The 17,931-nt window shown below is 40.7% G+C and overlaps 1 protein-coding gene across 4 annotated transcripts in view; it reads right to left on the bottom strand.

Annotated features, from left to right (window-relative positions):
• The window catches only part of LOC112977883 (ephrin type-B receptor 5), an 83,207-nt gene that overhangs the window by 55,020 nt on the left and 10,256 nt on the right, over nt 1-17,931 (bottom strand). For 3 of the 4 annotated variants that reach the window (XR_003257678.1, XM_026090738.1, XM_026090740.1), the window contains exon 2: nt 11,525-11,743. Coding sequence is in view for 3 of the 4 variants with exons in the window: in XM_026090738.1 (XP_025946523.1) it covers nt 11,525-11,618 (94 nt within the window). In the remaining variant the exon portion in view is untranslated. Of the gene's footprint in view, nt 1-4,215; nt 4,232-11,524; nt 11,744-17,931 lie in introns of those variants that run through there. The other variant, XM_026090739.1, reaches the window with a different exon arrangement.

The raw sequence follows: 17,931 nt of genomic DNA, 5'->3' as shown, positions 1-17,931 counted from the left end.
TGGGGCTGGGCATGCTGAAAGCCTGTGTTCTAGTCCCAGCTTTATCAGAAACTAATTATTAAATAGCCTTTTGTATTATACTGCTCAGGGGTAGAGTACACGCAGAACCTCACAGGCCTACCTTATTCCCACAACTAGTCTGCATTTCCCTTGTTAAGTGAATCTGCCACTGGAGATAGGCAGCAGACTGACTGCTCTTGGAGATGATTCTCCATTCTGTTACAAAGCAATACAGAACAGGTTGTGACATTGTAAGCTCTACACATAGTATTCTCTGCAGGGAACATCAGCTCTGACACCACCCAAGAAGGTACTGGTATGCAAGCATGTGAGTGTTTATATGTATATTTATAGGCGGGACATAGGAAAAAACTCAGTCATGTAAGTATTTACATGTGCTAATATATACTGTACAAGTCAACTTTTTTTTTTTCTTAATTCTGGAAAACCATTCTCCTTTTGTTTGCTTCTTTTAATTTTCTTTTTTCTATCCTATTGGAAAGGAAGTGGAAATGGAAAAAGGAAATGGAAAAGGAAAAAAAACACCAACAATTCTTTCAATTCTCTGTAAGGATGTGATTGTCCTGTCTTTTATGCAGACGTACTACATTAGTAGTTGCTTACTTGCTATTTTCAGATTACTGGATTGCTGATTCCACTGTCCCAATCAGGATTCCTTGGGATTCAGTCCACATTAAACAGCATAAAGAACAGGCCAGATTCATCCTAAAACAGACGTGATCAAGGGGTCAAGTTTATCTAGACCCCAGGCTTCTCCAAAGTCTCAGAATTGATGTTTTGCCTGTTTCTACAGGAGATCATATATTTCTTAGGCTTTTCTGAGGAACAGCTGCAGCAAGTTGTCACAGTTCCCATCTTCAACAGAAGGGTAAAATACCTGGACTGGCTTGCCAGAACTGGAAAGATCTACTGCTTACTGCTGAACCAATCCCTTTATAGAATTACCTAGCAGACCTCAAGAAATACTGAGCAGCTCTGCACTCGAGGGTAACCTGGCTCACATGGCTCCTCTGAGCGACAGAATGACTGGGAAAGGTCTATGAACCTTCTTGAGGCATGATCCTTCCCCAGGCTGTCCCTACAGCAGAGGGACTTTGCACTCCGCCATGCACACTGCTGTTGGGATTGCACAGTCAGGCCCAGAGGGTCAGACTCTGTCATGTCAGTATTTAGCCACTGGCTTCTCAGACATAGCTTTGGTATGTTGGAACAATATGCAAGGTTATTTTTCAATAAACAAGGAACATTTTCCTAATCAGGTCTGAGTCATTCCCTTTACCAAAGTGTAATGTAACTATCCCATAGAAATTCTAGAAGAAAATAAAATAAAGAAAAGAGGACCAGGGCAGGGAAAGGCAGGTAAAAGAAAGGAGAAGAGAGAAAATAAAGATGACTTGTTTAGCAGCCTGGACTCTGCTACTGCTGGCAGGCAGTGTATTCCCCAGACAGCTTCTCTCCAGTGAGCCACGTAATCTTTATCGAGCCCATGAATATTTCACAGAGGAACAGATACAGGTGGTCTGAAGCAGACAAGACTCCTCATCCAATGGTGAATATTTAAAAAGCCAGGAAGCATTAGAAAGAAAAGTACACATGAATATTGTGTGCATATATATCATTTGGAGGCACACAGTCAAAAGTCCCTGACTATTTTCATCTTCTTCTCCCTCTCCTACTGGCTATATCCCTTGAATCAGACCCCTAGTTACCCTTATAAAACTAACAAGCCAGAGACTGTTCTCTATTGCTGAGGAAAACTGGCACTCTACAGTTCATGTTCATATGGCTAAAAGTTCTCTGACCCCACAGAAATGAATGGTTGCATCCAAACCATCTCTCAGGAATGGTCCTTGGCCCATTCTAACTTCTGACCTATGCCTAGGCATTGTTTAGGAGAATACTAGTTGGAATGGACCAAACCCATGACAAGAGACCATACTAATAATTTAACACTGTGAATGGCCATATGCCAGTGTTTAGGTCTAAGCCTTCACCCTGTCAATTTATTTGTACTGATGGAGCAGTCCATATCCTCAGTGCACTGGGCCAGTGTCGCGGCCTGCGGGAGTGACGGGAAAGAATCAGACGCAGTCACAGAATGCAGATTCAATTCCAACTTTATTCAGCAATTTGCCCATCTTATAGGTACAGGCATGCGGCGCCTTGACCCTTGATTGGTGGTTCATACAGATTATGTCACAGGTAGCCAATCATGGCACCGATCACGCACGCAGCGGTCATGCCTTGTACCTTGCTRCTTGTTTAGCAAAGCTRTCWTACCCTTAACCTTGGTTCCCACTGGCTTCTGCTAGTTTATCTGTACTTTCTCAGGATGTATCATTTCCAGCTGCACCAGTGTCCTTGGTGGACTACTTTAAAGCACGTAGCAGTGGCTATAGCCTGAGGCCTAAGGTTCAGCAAATTTAGCTACTAATGCTAAGCAAGTTGTGCYAAGCAATYAATCCTAAACAGCGTCAGTTCCACACTCTCTCATATAGATTATTGTTCTGAAGCAAATTAATCCTAAACAGCGTTAGTTCCATACTCTCTCATATAGATTATTGTTCTGAAGCACCGCAAGGGCCCCAACAGGCCAGACCATTCTGAATTCTGCTGCTCTTTAGTGCAGAGAGCAATGGTCTCTACAGCTGAATTTGCTAGCCTGGAAGAAAAATGGACTACACCCTTTCAGTCTTGCTCAGAATCAAGGATATGGAGATTAGATCAGACCCAGACTAGGACTGTCCATGATACTGCTAGAGACAACACTTTACCAGGTGACCTCAGAGCATCAGCCAAGCAATATTCCACCCTGGCTTAAAACTGAGGAATAATCAGGATATCTGAGCAATCTGGAGGCTTTAAAGAGATGAAATGATGAAAATCCTTCCTTGACTCCTATTTTAATCTTACATTTTTGAACAATGAGATTCCATTTTCTTAAGATTTCTATTTTAGTTCAAATCAGAAAAAAAAAAAGCTGATGAGAAATTCTCCCCTATTTTGCTTCCTAAATTATTCTACAAGATCTCGTACAGCAGTGAGTTAAATGGATTATTTACACTCTACCTTAAACACATTCAGAATTGACTACACTCTCATTTCACAATGAACCTGTTCTTTCAAATCAAAGAGGGACAAAAAAATGCCGAAGACTTATATTGGTACCATTCTATGGTCATGCCATGAACCAGTCTCTTGGACTTAACTGTACTATGATGTCAACACAGGGCTCAACTAGACAGAGGTTGGAAGTTACCACTGTAAGACCAGGCTGTCCAGGATAGACATGTTAATAATTTTCAGATTTTGGTTACACCATACTTTCAGCAAGACACTTTAGTGCCTCTGTTTGCCTCTGTTATGGGCAGAATGTTTCCCTGGGTACGACATGATGACAATTTGTCCAAGGATGACTGATCCTGGGGCAACCTCTATGAAGGCAGAGACAGCCTACCAGCTTTCTGTATTGAAGAAAACTTGTCCTCAGCATCAGCCCACACTTCAGTGGAGCAGTGTAAGGGGAAAACATACAACCCATGGCTACGCAAACTACAGCCACCTAGAAGAAAGCTGATCCTGAGAAGATGAAGAAAGAATCTCTTTATCTGTGGGATTAGAAGCTGGTGCTAACAATGACCAAATCGCTGGAAGGGAGGCTTAGAGATCATCTGGTCCAACACTCCTCTCAAAGCAAGGCCAAATTACAGTAGGTTGCTCAAGTCCTTGCCCATTTGAATTTTGAATATCTACAAGTACATATGTACATTGGAAGACAGGGTCTTTGCAAGGGGCACAAGGGTCAAAGGTAACTTTCAGAGAGCTTGCTTTGCTATGCAGCTGAATGCCCTGAGCAGCAAAATCCTCTGGCTTAAAAGAATGCCTGAAAAGAACTGAAATATTACTGGGCTTACTCTGCCTTGTACAACCATTCCTTGAGCGTGCACAAGGGGGAAGACTGAGCCTGCCCTCTAAGACAAAACATTCTCTGAGCTTGTGTGATAATATTGTTAGGGGTTGCCGAATCCAGGAGCCCAACAGAAGCAAGGCTGCTGCTGCTCCATACCCCCAGGTCCAACCAGTAGTGAGGCTGGGTGTATATTCTCAATAGGCACACACACAAACACCTGTATACAATACACACACAAACACATACAGTCAGCCAAATGGATCAGCATGGACAGAAACACTCACCAGTCATGCAAACACAAAGAGCACCAATGGCCTCATCATGTTTCCCTCTCTGGCTGATCAGGATGAAGGTCTGTTAGTAAGAAATACATATGCATTTATACACAATATGGATTCCTCCAGTAACTGGCCTTAGACTCTCAGTCTACCCAGTAGCTGGACCTTGGATTGTTTTGCTTCCAGTTGCAGAGAGATACACGTATACAAATGGGTCTCTCAGTCAACTCCCAGACCTTGCAGTCTACCCAGGAGTTGGCCTTGACTTCCTGGCCCCCTCAGTAGCTGACTCCTCCAACTGCCTCAGTAACAGACACACATACATACCAACAGTTCTCTCAGCTGACCCCCAGGACACCCAGTTTCCCTAGCAGCTGGCTTGAACCTCCTGGTCCCTCCAACAGCCAGCTCACAGACCCTCTGGTCTCTACCTAGCTTCCCAAGCCACTTATCCTGCTCACCAGCTTAGTCTGACTCGATACTTGCTAGCAATCACACACTGACATATGCACTCTCACTCGCTCCAGTTGCTGGCACCAGAGACACACAGGCCCTACATCCCAATGTCCAACTCCCATTGCTGGCACCTGATCTTCATCCATTCTTGTCTCTCCTGTTGCTGGCACCACAGACACATGAGCCCCTATGACTTGTGGTACGTCTCCAGTGGCAGACACTCAGACTTCCATGCACACACATAATACAGAGCACCCTCACCCAGAGGGCTGGAAAATGGCTAGGAAATGGAGTTTAATAAGACAGGACAGACTACACTGTTTGGGCACAATGCATTGCCAGTGACGGGCGAGTGAAGAGTTAACAGGACTGAAGTTTGTCAATTGATACGCAGAAGAACTGATAGCACAAGAGCTGACGTGCACAAAGCTGCTGAACAGAGGACTTAACAGGACTAAAGTCGTCTACCAACCGATATGCGCAAGGATTGATATGCGCAAGGCTGCAGAATGGCAGCATTAACAAGACTGAAGAGGTCTGCCACCTGGAATCTGCACGGACCCCCAGGGAGGGAAGAAGCAATACGGAGGTGTTGTGGTCTTGCCTCGCTAGCAGGGTCCTCCCAAGCAGACAAACAGACAGTCCTGTGATTGCGAAACTTGCTAAAAGTCAGCAAAAGCAGTGTTTGCCCAGAGCCCCAGCCGTGTAAAAAGAGACTTGGGAGCTAGGAGAGTTTGAGCAGGGACGGGAACGTGACCTGATCATCCTCTCCGGCTGGACCGTGAGTATCCCCCCCCTCCCCTTTTCCTGGGACGCTGGGTTAAGGTAACTCCTCGAGGTTGAGAGCCCTCTCACTAGGAGAGTGAACAAGAAAGCTTTCAAGTAGGGATAAGCAGTCCTTCCCATTAATAACGCAGTAATCGACGGTTTCAGGTTATCCTTCCTAAATTAGTAATCGCATTATTTTAATGGATGTTACTAATCCAAGAACTTGTGYGAGGAAATAAACATCTTTTTTATTATTATTATATTACTGTCTCAGTCGTTGCTATCGAACCTTCATAGCATGACAGCGTGACAGCCAGACAAGCATACTGACCTGCAACCTGGTTACAGGCAACCGGCCCCTTTTATCCACTTATCCCCTTATTTTCCTACCCTTGTTCCTCCCCAAACCACTTTGATCCCTCCCTTTCCCTGCCTATTGTTCATCCCCTAAACAACCCATAGAGAGTTTTAGACAATCCCCAAATGCTCTTCCCTGAATCCCATAAGTTCTGTAACCCTGTTGGCAGTAACTCCTCTCAGTCTGAAAGGTGCTCCAGAGAGGATTTCTCATTGACTCATCTTTATGAGTTTCATTCCCAGAAAATGTGACCTATCACTGTCCTGTGATAGCTCTGGGAGAATCCAGGTCACAGTGCTCATTCCTCTGATTCAGGTTCCCATGCCTGTCATTGGTTCTCTGTGCTCCTTTGAGTGCGTGGAGACAAGCCTTTTATCATATAACCTACCAAATATAATTATATAAATGCGGGCTATCACTTGGAGACAGAATACAGAGAAACCTTTGGGAAGCCTTAAACACACTAGAATTCTCCCAAAACTGAACAGCATCATGGTGAAATAAATAAATAGATCAATGCCTAGTGACATATGCAGTTGTAACAAATATTTTATTTTTCAAGAATGAGTTAATTAAACAAGTAAAAAACAAGCCAATGTAGCTGTGTATAGTTCAAAATCCTCCCTCCCCTCCAAAAAATAAAAAAAAATATAGAGTATATTTACTCTATATAAAGATCGCTGTTTAATTATGTAACAAATGTCTTTTTATAGTTCAGCTATGATCTGATATGACAAAACAAGCTTGAGGTATAAAATATGCCTCCTTATGCAAGAGAACATATACAAACCCAACCCACATGAGACAAATGAATCTGATTTAAAATAAAAGATAGATCTTTAAAATATTGCTAAGTCATTCCTGTAATGAATGTTCCTGCATCAGGTCTGTACTCACAGGCAATTAACAAGAAAGCAATTTGGAGGCAATGGGACATCTATTTAGTGAGTTCCATGAGGTATAATTTCTAACTATTTGCTATGTCAGAGCAAAATGCTGACGCTATCAGAACATCAAAGTTGTCATTGGCATGGAGAAATTATCACACTCCAATCAGGAGTTACATACCATCTGTCAAAGACAGTAATGTCAGCCAACTGGTTGAGGATATGGAATGGTACAGCTATTTGCAATGTAGCAGAGCTTTTAAGCTTTGTGAATTACTATCCATTTTTCTCTTTGCCTTCCCTATTCTTTTGTTAAAGCTCTTAGGAAACTGACAGGATTTAAGTGCTGCATTGATTCTTTTAAATCCTTCAGGAAATGCTGAGTTAAGGCAGGAGAAATCAGGAAATAACAAAATTTGATAATAAATGCTTAGTTTCAACTTTGCATATATAACCTAATTAAGTGATTACATACAACTTTTCTAGTAATACAACATATTTTCTTTCCCTGCTTAAGGGCTTCATTGTGCAAACACCCGCTATTAAGTCTAGAACTTACCCATCTGCGTAATTCCACTACTGTCAAACTGGTTGCTTCTGATGACCGTATGATGTGATTTTTAAAGTTTATTTATGTTTTTCTGCTTATTTTTTGCTTTATAAACAGCAAAAATGTCAGCTGGGGTCTGCCCAGTTTTACTGCAGCATATAGTCCCAGATGTTGCATACTTTAAGAATGTAAAACTTAACTGAGAAGCTTTTCCTTTACTCTGAAGCTTTAATTAGCTTTGAATATAAACAGTTTTAGTAGCATCCTGACTAGCCCTCTATTGTCCTCCAAGCAGTGAGAGCTATCCTGCAGCTCTTGAACAGTTTCATTATTGAGCTATGACATATACCTGGGAACAGTGATATCCTAGCACAGGAACTACCAAGTAATCTATTATGGGAGAAAACAAATCAAGTGCAGCTGCTGAGACGGACATCTGGAATAACCTGGACTCTTCTCCCCTTCCAAACAAGCTGTCCATCCAGCCCAGTCCCATCCATCTCCCACCTGTCTACTCCTGGAGGTTCCTCTACCCTGGGCTCTGCAAGCATGCAGCAAAGATTTTGGCATGAAGGGTAGCATCAGAAAAGAAGCCAGCAGAAAATAACAGAAAAACTTTGCTAGGATTTTAATAACTCATGTGAATCACAAGCAAGGGAAGTAAAAAGTTAATTTTATTTCTTTTTCCTTGAAGAAAAGTAATATACATTTCCAACTTTATTTGTATGTAACAAAACAAAAGGTAATGGCATGTTTGACTCTGAAGATTACCTTCAAGAAAAAAATACACAGTTTTCCTCCACTTTCCAAGCCAACTCCAGCAATCAAAAAATTATTTTCAGTCACCCAAGATGATCAACCAGTTAACAGAAGAGGTAGGGGAAAAATTAAAATAAAACTGTCTGACCTCACAACCTTTTCTCTGCATAATCCCCTTTGCCAAGGAGCCATTTTAATGGGAAAACGTGCTACTAAAGCAGCAGAATTATCCTTTCCACCGTATCTTCAACTTCCTGAAGATACTTAAAAAGGCTGTCCAGCCATTCTGCAGGTTGGACAGTTTGCTGTAAAACAACTGTAGTCACTTAGACATGCAGAACACATCATTACTTTGGCATATATTTAACGAGCTCAGCAAAATGAATTTGGCTTGTGTCTGCAACTGTAAACATTTATAAGTCAGTCAAACCAAAATCAATATTGCACAGGAGAATTTAATGCTGTGCCTTAATAAGAGGTATTTTATTAGCAAGCTATGACTTTTTTTCAGCTATTTTGCCTGTAGCCCTTCAGGCTTTCTTAAATTCTATGCTTCCCTATCTTTTACACTGAGTAAGGTTAACTTAGCAAAAATCTTTAATGTCAAACTCTAAACAGTAATAACATATATATTTAGCTACTTACAGAAATTAAAATTCTGTGCCTTTCCTTCTGTGTTTTTCAAAAACAGGAAAACATATCTTTTTACCCAGCATGTAGCTCAAAAATAATATCCCCCAAACTAAAACCTTAAAAACCCTTGAAGAAAGTCATAAACTTGGGCAATGCAGTTTTAGTGAGAAGTGCTGTGCAACATTGCTTCCTTTTATAAAGTCAAAATAACAAGGTTACCAATGTGTTCTGTTTCCAAAACAGTTTTACCTCATTCTTCCCATGCAGGTTTTTCTCTAGTCTAAAAATTTTACCTGGAAAATTTTGGATGACATGCTCATTCCTAGTGAAATCAGTGCATGCAAATACTAGATCTGTATCAAATCAGTTCAGCCTAATGATTCTTTTTTATGCATAAAAAAATCCCCCTAAACCCTAGGGTTCATTTTAAACTGCCTACAAGAACTTCCTTACTTCTGAGTCACAAAGGGGTTTAAACTCCCACTACGTCCTGTAAAAGGGTACTGCCTTCACCTCACTTAAAAAGTATTCTGCATAGGAAGTATTTTCTGTCTTTATAATGCATAGAAATATGCTTTGCAGATTTTCACTATTCCCCCCCACTGCACCTCCTTTCATTTCTTAACCATTTACATGAAAGTTTTACCAGTATTTTATCTAGTAGTTTTTCCACTTCTAGAAAATTAAAAAAAAACCAAAAAACTTCAGTTTGAGAGAAAAAGTGATTTACATTCAGACTGTTCAAATCAAATTCAAATGCCTGTGAAACACTTGCAAGAAAAATTATCCTGACTGACTTTTCCCATTGAGTCAATCCTCTCCAGTCAGAGGTGAGATATATTATAGGCACCATCTAAGACTTCTAAGAAACCTCCCAGAAAACAAAGATCAAACTTGATATTCCTTATATTTTTTCAACTTAAATCTGAAATCTGAAGTTTCAAGCTTCTATTGTACAGAATCATGAATCAACAAAACCACCATTGGCCTATTTTCTCCCTTATGGGTAAGTCTGTAGCAAAGCTAAGCTTTTCACAAAATTATCAGCAGACTTCCTTTCCTTCTCCTAATGAAGAATTTTTCCTTGCCTTCTGACCACAACAAAAACACATCTCTCTGAAATGCAAATTAGATTTGGAGTGCTATCTTAGGACCATGCAGTACTGTCGCAGTGCAAGGATCTGACCCCCAACCCAATTCAGCAGCTCACAGGCACTTGTACCTTTTGCTTTGTAGGCAGAATTTCACTTTCCCATTCTAATTCAAGCGACTCAAGCATGCGATCTGTGAAGTTGTAACATGTAGTGTTCTTCAAATTCTTTCATCACTACAAACTTAAAGGAGTGATCACTGAATTTTGAAAATGTCAGTTTCTCCAGGAATTGATTTATTTTGTAGTTGGAGAGCATGGACATTTTCCTTCCTTTCTCTATCTCAGTTTCTCCATCAGTTACACCGAGGCATAAAAACACTTGCAGTATTTTGTAAAACCATTTAAAATTCTTCAATAAGTAGAGTTGCAGAGATTTAAGAATTTCAATTATAACCTTGCATGCTATACTCCCAATGAAATGACACAAACTAAAAGGCAGAAAAAAAAAAATATAACACTTGCTTGTCCCCTGTTAACCAAGGGGCTACAATGATATCCACTTTCAGCAATTTCCATGAACCCAGGAAGCCTATGGCCTGAAGACTCTACAAGCAACCTCTTCCTCCATGATAAATCCTGAATGGCAAGGCCTGGTGACTCAGCCTTGGATCCCAGTACAGAGACATGCTTCCTTCCCCTTCTTGGGGCTTTTATTACCATTTCATAAGAAACACATAATAAATACATAACAAATCTCCTCCCATTGATTATCTTCTCTCCAACTGCCCCCCCCCCCCAACACACACACACACATACACACACTCTATTCCCTTCCTATTAAGATAAGGGATGTTTTAACAGTGGTCTTTCCTCTCAATTATTGAAAATAAATAAATAAATAAAAAGATATTTTTTCTTTCCAGTCTCTATCCTCTTTTTCTCCAGATCTCCCCACTCCCACTGTTCTCCTTTCCCTCCCTCCAGGTCTTTCCTTCTCTGACCCCCTCCGGTTCCTCCTCTTTCCTCCTCTGCTTTTCAGAGGCTTTCACGTATGAGAGATGAGCATTCATCACAAAGCAGTGCAGTTCAGTGAGCACATGTGGCTGCAAGGATATTTCTTGGAACAAACAAGAGGGTTGTTTACAATACCTCTACCGTTCTCTGATTCTCTCCCATACCTCCCCTCTTACCACTCCTGCACTCATTGCTCTCTGTCCTACTACCTGTTCTTCCTTCTCCCCTTTTCTTGGCCTCTCTTCTTCCCTGCCCATCTTTTCTCTACTCTGTCTTCATTATTCTCTCCCTCCTCTCCTCTGCTGGCTCAGCACAAACTGCCACTTCTTGTTCATGCAAAGCATTCCCTTCATATGGGGCAAGTGGTTCAGATGGCAGAGGCAAAAATTCCTGATTTCAGCCCACTGGATGCAACCGTGTAGAACAGCATAAACCTTCAGAGACTGTTTCACAAAACAAATGTGGTACAAGAACAGGAACACAAGTATCGATACATACAAAGCATAAAGAAGCACCTTATTGTCAGAAGCAAAAGGTTTATTCTCCAAGACTGTCTTACTTCTGAGATAGCCAGTATAAATGCTCATTAATGGGACAAGTTCTTCATATAAGCGGTTGCCTGTCCCACTAGAAATAATACTAATATCTTTCATATCTCATGAGACAGTGAGCAACCATTAAACAGAATGACATTTCTTAAAGCCCATATAGACTAGTATAAGCATACTAGAGAATAAGTCTTTTTCTCTACAGAAGATGTTTGGAAAGTTGATACATTATATAAGATCTGCTCTTACCTTCCAGAGAGGTGACTAGATGAAAGAAGCAGACCATCCACAGGCAATCCATTCCTGCCACTCTTCTTGCACTGATGGCAGCATTAGAATCCATGAAGATTATCTGTGAATTCCACCATCTCCAAAAAGCACACCCCACTCCCTTCAAATGTTCACAGGCTGCTTGGGGTGTTTCAGTCCTTTCCCAAGTCAAAGCAGAGAGATCTTCACACAAAAGTGCTGGTTAAGACAGAAGGTGGAAACAGAAATCAGGTCACAATAACATAGAATTGGCTGTTTTTATACAGCTGCCCCATCATTTACAACTTCTGAGCTACAGATGAAGAGAGAGTAGCACAGACCCAGTATGAATCATATTAGTGCTTTCCTACATGCCCCCACCTTGGCCTTCGGTCCCAATTATTTTGTACACTGCCAGTAAACACAGAGACATCCATGGCATCAGTGGCAATGGGGTTCCCCAGGTCAATGTTAAACTAACTCACAATATAAGCTGAATTCTTACTGAATGGCCTTTGAAGCTTTGGCAAAGTCCCTTGGAAGGTCTCCATTCCAAAACCCTTGTAGGCTTTCCAAATTCTGTCTCTCATAATTGTACTTTGCCTGTTCAGGACTCTTCAGCGCAGTATCCATGACAGGAGAGTTCTTGCCATTTATGGCAATACATATCTGCACTGCTGACATACTTCACCCTAGAAGTAACTGCTTTTCAGATGTAGGCTTTCATCCCTACAAATATCTGGCCGTATGACACTTTCAAAGCTGGACAGCATTATTTCCATAAATATGCTTACAGATAAGGAAGCAAATTATAGATGAGCATTTTTCAAGGCAGTCTGTATCACAGCCAGGAAAAGAACCCAAACCCAAATTTATTGTCTTAAGTAAAAAACAAATAAACAAAACAAAACAAAAACACTGTTAAGAACCTGACATCAAAGCCTGGCTTCACAGTCCCTGGAGAAGCATGGAGCTTAATCCAGCACTGGATTGGATCAACCCAGCACAATAATTTTGGTAAGCAAGGTATTTTTGGGCCCATCCACCCAGCTACCAGCCTGCCAGAGAAATACTATGGTAGTAAGTATGTTATGTGAAAAACACTATGTTTTGTTTCTTTAGGTGATCTTTGTGCAGAGCATTATAAACACTTCAGGGATGCCAGTCGAGTGTAGCTAATGAGAAAGACAAATGTCTAAGGCAAGACAGAGAAGAAATGACTTAATAACTTGACTAATGTAGGGGAGGGAAGAGTTGTAATTAAAACGAGGAGCTTCACTGCAGTGGCCTTGCTGTCTCTCCTCTACTGCCCCTAAAAAAGACCTAGAACACCAAGTACAGATGAACCAGGGGCACCCCTAACATCAGAAAATGACAAGGAAACTAAAGGGACATCAGGAAGAAGCAACAACTTTGATTCAGGAAAATGGTTTTTGAGGAGAGAGAAAAGGAAAATCAGTTAAGTATGACTGAGGAAAAACAAAGATTAAATGAGAGAATTGGAGGTAATACAGGTACTGCATTCTAGTTTAGGAAGGGTGTAAAAACCACATAAGAAATAAACACTGCAGAATGAAACTATGAAAAGGATAAAATTTCAGGCTTAATGATCAGAAAACCCTTCCTTACAGTGAGAACTATCAGAGTATAGAACAGTGTCCTCCAGGAAAAGGGCAGAAGACCTACTGCTTGAACAACTTCAACCTAGACTGGGTAATGTCTACACGAATACTCTACATAGAAAAGTAAATATTCAGCATGTGTGCTCCCAGTTGATTTTTACTACTATGAGCCTAAAAGCCCATTTTTAGGCTAGACAAATCCTGAGAGGCAGGCACTTATTTATTTTGAAGGCCAATAAATGCAGAAATAGAGGCCAAATCAACTGAAGAAAATTTAATTTCAGTCAATGGGACTTCATTCACTTATGTAAGGTTTGAAAACAACCCACAGTTCAGTGACTTTCTCAGTGACACCTAACATACCAGTGGCAGAGCAGGGAACAGAACCCATGTATGCTCTAGCTGCTGGATCTCAGTCCATCTTGAAATTGCTAAGTAATAGGAAATCAGATTGCTATCACAAGATAGATAAAACTATAAAACCCTATTACCAAGAAGCAGCCACAAAATCATTTCTGGCCCACAGGAAATCAGCTGTTCTCCTCCCCTCCCTACCTGCACATCCCTCTTAAAATGTCTGTTCAGTTTACCCTGCTGGGCCTTGTATCCCAGTGAGGTTGCACTGCACTTCATGTGGCAGCACTCACCCTTGGTCTGGATGAGACGAGAAAACTATTTCTCCCTTAAATAAATAGTGGCTAATCCAAAATGTCGAGTTTCTTTTAGCAGTTAAAAACATAAATGTCTGTCAGATATTTTTTATGTATATACATTTTTATTTATTTATATTGTTGCCTCTTCCTCTACCCAATGAAAAGTGCTGGCCATGAAGGGTAGAAGAGAACATTATGGAAGCATTTAGGGAAGAGCAGGAGGGAAACGCCAGCCTTTCTGAATTAAAGAGAGCCAAACCCCTGAATTGATAGCTACTGTCCTGCTCTTCCCCCCAGTACTTGATGCATGCAGGATTTGACTACACCCAAAGTCACTCATCTTTCACAGTCATGTACCAGCTGTGAATATTTCTTATGCTAACCCTTCCATAAGGGATTCAAAATCATCTCTGGGTATGTGGAATTCCACCAGTACCCTTGGCTAGTGGAAGGATCTCCAACACCTTAGAAGTTCTGAAAACCATACAGCATCTGAAAAGCATGGCACATGATAAATCTGAGAGGGATTTCCTCAGAACTGACTGCTTTTAGTTCTCTAGGTTTGCTTTGGACTCTTGAGACTGATCAAGAACAGTGATACCTTGATATACTCTATTATTTCTCTGCTGGCCTCAGGTTCTGCTGAATCTAAGCTTTAAAGAAAATACCTTGCTTTCTAATCCTTTTGATTGCACCCATAAATATTTAGATAGACCTTTGCTGCAGCACATTCTGATCTAGTGTGCAGACAATCTGTAGCTACAGGTCCAAAAGCAATCCACACCGCTCCTATTCACCTCTGACAGACACCGCTTGCAGAACCTGACAACACCAAATAACTGTCAAATGCTGACCTGAATCATGCACCTATCTGGGTTCTGTGGGAGGAATTTAGGCAGGCCTTTGGGATGAAGAAAAGAGCAAAGATTGTTTGGGCACTGCACAAACCTTTCAGAGAAGAGATGAGGGCCTGACAGGTTCTTCCTCCTCAGCAAAGACATGCTGTCATTTCTTTGAGTTCTGTATTTCCCCATGAAAGTAGCAAAGCAGAAGAGAGGCAGCAGGAAGAACTGACAGTCTCATAGCCCACTATCACTATAGGAGACCTAAGATCAGCTCCATTATTCCATTCCCTAAAATCTGACAGTAGCTCCCAAGGGGTTATCATCCTGCATTCCTTTGTAGAAATCCTAACTCCAGGACTGGTCGAAGTATCTCATTCCCAGGAGACATGGAGGCAAATGGAAACAATGGGGCTGACAACACGACGAGGAAATCATCAATTCTTAAAAAAGAATTCCTGACAGCCTAGTAAAGAAGAACACTAGTTATATTTTGGGATATGAAGCCAATAGAATAACAGTTCTCATGCTCTTGTGCAAACTAATTTCAGAACATAAGAAATGCCCCGCACAGAACAGCGGTCTAACACAGTTTTCTGTGCCCAGCAATGGCAGAAAGAGATGATACCTGGATGGAGCTTGCAAGCCTGGCCACTCTGCAGTAAATTCACCCAGTACTCCTCCAGCAACCACAACCACAAGACTAGGGTTGCTTGAGCAACGAATTTATCTAATCCCTTTTTCTGAACTTGCTGATGCTCTTCTAGGTACACTTCTATGGCAACTGATTTCAAATGATCACTAACCCCGTGTAATGAAGTACTTCTATGTATTTTAAACTGATCTACTAGTAGAAGGTGAAATCCTAACAATGCCAAACTCTTTACTGTTCCCATTCTTCCAAACTATTCCAAGAACTTTTCCAAATCATCCTGTTTCCTTCCATGGGAGCAATATTGCTTTTCCCTTCATTGCTAACTGCGACCCCTCTAGGTCTATTTCACAGTAGAAATCATTACAGGGGTATAATTACAGCCTCCCTCTGCTATGCTTGATTCAACAAATCTCCTTCATATTTGTTATACTTCTTTCTCACACAAAGCATCTAGACGCAAAAGAAAGGCACCTCAAAACTCTTCAGGGTACAGAAAATGCTTTAAAAGACTTTACTGGCACAGTCTTGTCTTCTCTTCCACATTTTGCACCGTGACTCATAACAGCCTAGTATTATCTGTCAGTGAAGAGCATTAAAAAAGATAAATGAACACATCCTCTAGGAGAGTCAATAAGCTACTATGCCAATTAATTTGTGCTGTACATGGATTCATCGTATTTAGGCAGAATAGAAAAAAGAAAAATGGGAGTTAATATTTCATCTGATTGATGATAAGCAGGGATCATGCTAATGTCATACATCAGGTCAGAGGCCCTTTCTAATTTTTTCTCCAGTTGTCTCCTACTATAATTGCTCTTTGCCACTGAAATGCCCTTGTAGCTCTGGGCCACTCGCCTCACTAAGCTAAATCTTATCTATCTAGCTCACAAGACTGTTGTGAAAAACTGTCATTCAATGCCTGTGCAACACTTTGAGCACAGACATAACACTGCCTAGCTCTTACACTTTCATTTGTAGAACATAATGACAGTAACTGCTATTCCTATCTTTCTACATCCTGAATAGAAAATGAACAGGGGGGAGAGCAACACACAATCTACTGATCAGTGTTTTAATATTATGGAGTTAACGTGATTTTCTTCAGAATTCATCATTGGGGCATATATAGCAGCACAGAGGAACATTTAATTCAATGCAAAAATTATTTCAACAGCTGCTATATATCCTTTTGTCTTCTGTTACTATTCAAGATTATTTTAAAAGACTCCAAAATACTTTAAAAATATCTTGGAGGAGAGCAAAATTTGCAAAGACCTTTGCGGATAATTTTATGGTTAATGTAGTTTATTAATTTAATATGGAGAGAAAAACTCTAGTTGCTAAAGTATAACTAAACTTAAAGATATTCTTTTTTGACAGTGCAGTTCATGATAAATTTCCCCTAGCTTGTTTGGTCATTTGTTTATTACAGAATATCTGCAAAGGAAAATGGTTGTGTCTATGTCTTTTGGGATTCTTTAAAGTTTACAACAATCCAAAGGTTGGTTTTGAATACTCTCTAAAGAAAAGGATTTACTTTCTTGTTTACCATGGAAATATAAGCACTCTGGAAGCTGGTCCTCCATGCTCTGACTATAAATTTCCTAGTAGGATCCAAGTGAAGAACTTCCACAGGCCTTAAGGGGAAGGGGTGCTTATTTTAATATTGTTTTATTAAGCCCTTGAGGCTCAGATCCACTCCATCCAAAAGTAGGTGCCCAAATTAGGAGAATAATTACTCTAAACAGTCTCTACAGCCAGTGGACTGAGCTGAATCATTTTCAGTAGATTCCTAAGATCTCCACTAAATAAAAAAGGGAGCTTTGGACAGCTAAACTCCCTCTCCAGGTGCCTCCGTAGGAGCTGCCTAAAGCTGTGTGGGGCAATTCTCAGTCTTTGTTTTCTAACCCACCCTATACAAAGAGAAGTGGCTACTTTAGCACTTAGTTAACCACACTACTTTCCTTTAAGTCCCTCTTCTCTGCCATGACTTGTACACTTGTCTAGACAAGCCTCACAGCTGGGACGGTGACCCCAGCTTATCTTTCTAACCAATACTCTTTCACTGTTGCCCTATGTGTCCTCAGACGCTCTCGACACCTTCCAAAAATGTTTCTGCCATGCCTAACAAGATGGACACTGACCTCTCAGTACTATTGCAATAAACATATCAAATAATGTTTGGGGTTTTTTATTAAAGATTCAAAAGCAGATCCTTTCTTCCACATGCTTATTAGGTATTTGAACTAAATGCATATTAAGTACAGTAAAATGTATTTTGAAATTCCTAAATAAAATCTCTTCCCACCTGAGAGGATTTTACTTACCAGATAGTTTTTTATCATGATTCATGAGTTCCTCACATATTTTTTCCAAAGAAGTACTGGTAATCATATCAAAATTTTTAATATTAAAACCTGTCAAAAAAAACCCAGCCCTAGACCTTTGAACATGTTATGGAACAAAACATGTGAAGAAATTCATTGCTGTGCACATCATCCACCACTTGCCTGATAGAAAATGCCCTAAAATATAATAGGAATTGGACGGATACAGAAATTATTCCATTTGAATTTTTGTACAGTAAATAAAGGAGGCTGTCCAAAGAAAAGGGAGGAAAAGAACCAGTGGCTGC

Source organism: Apteryx rowi, unplaced genomic scaffold (genome assembly GCF_003343035.1).
Source record: "Apteryx rowi isolate R43461 unplaced genomic scaffold, aptRow1 scaffold_877, whole genome shotgun sequence".
Taxonomy (NCBI): Eukaryota; Metazoa; Chordata; class Aves; order Apterygiformes; family Apterygidae; genus Apteryx; species Apteryx rowi.
The sequence above is the reverse complement of the archived record's forward strand: the minus strand, read 5'-3'. Positions and strand labels throughout refer to the sequence as shown.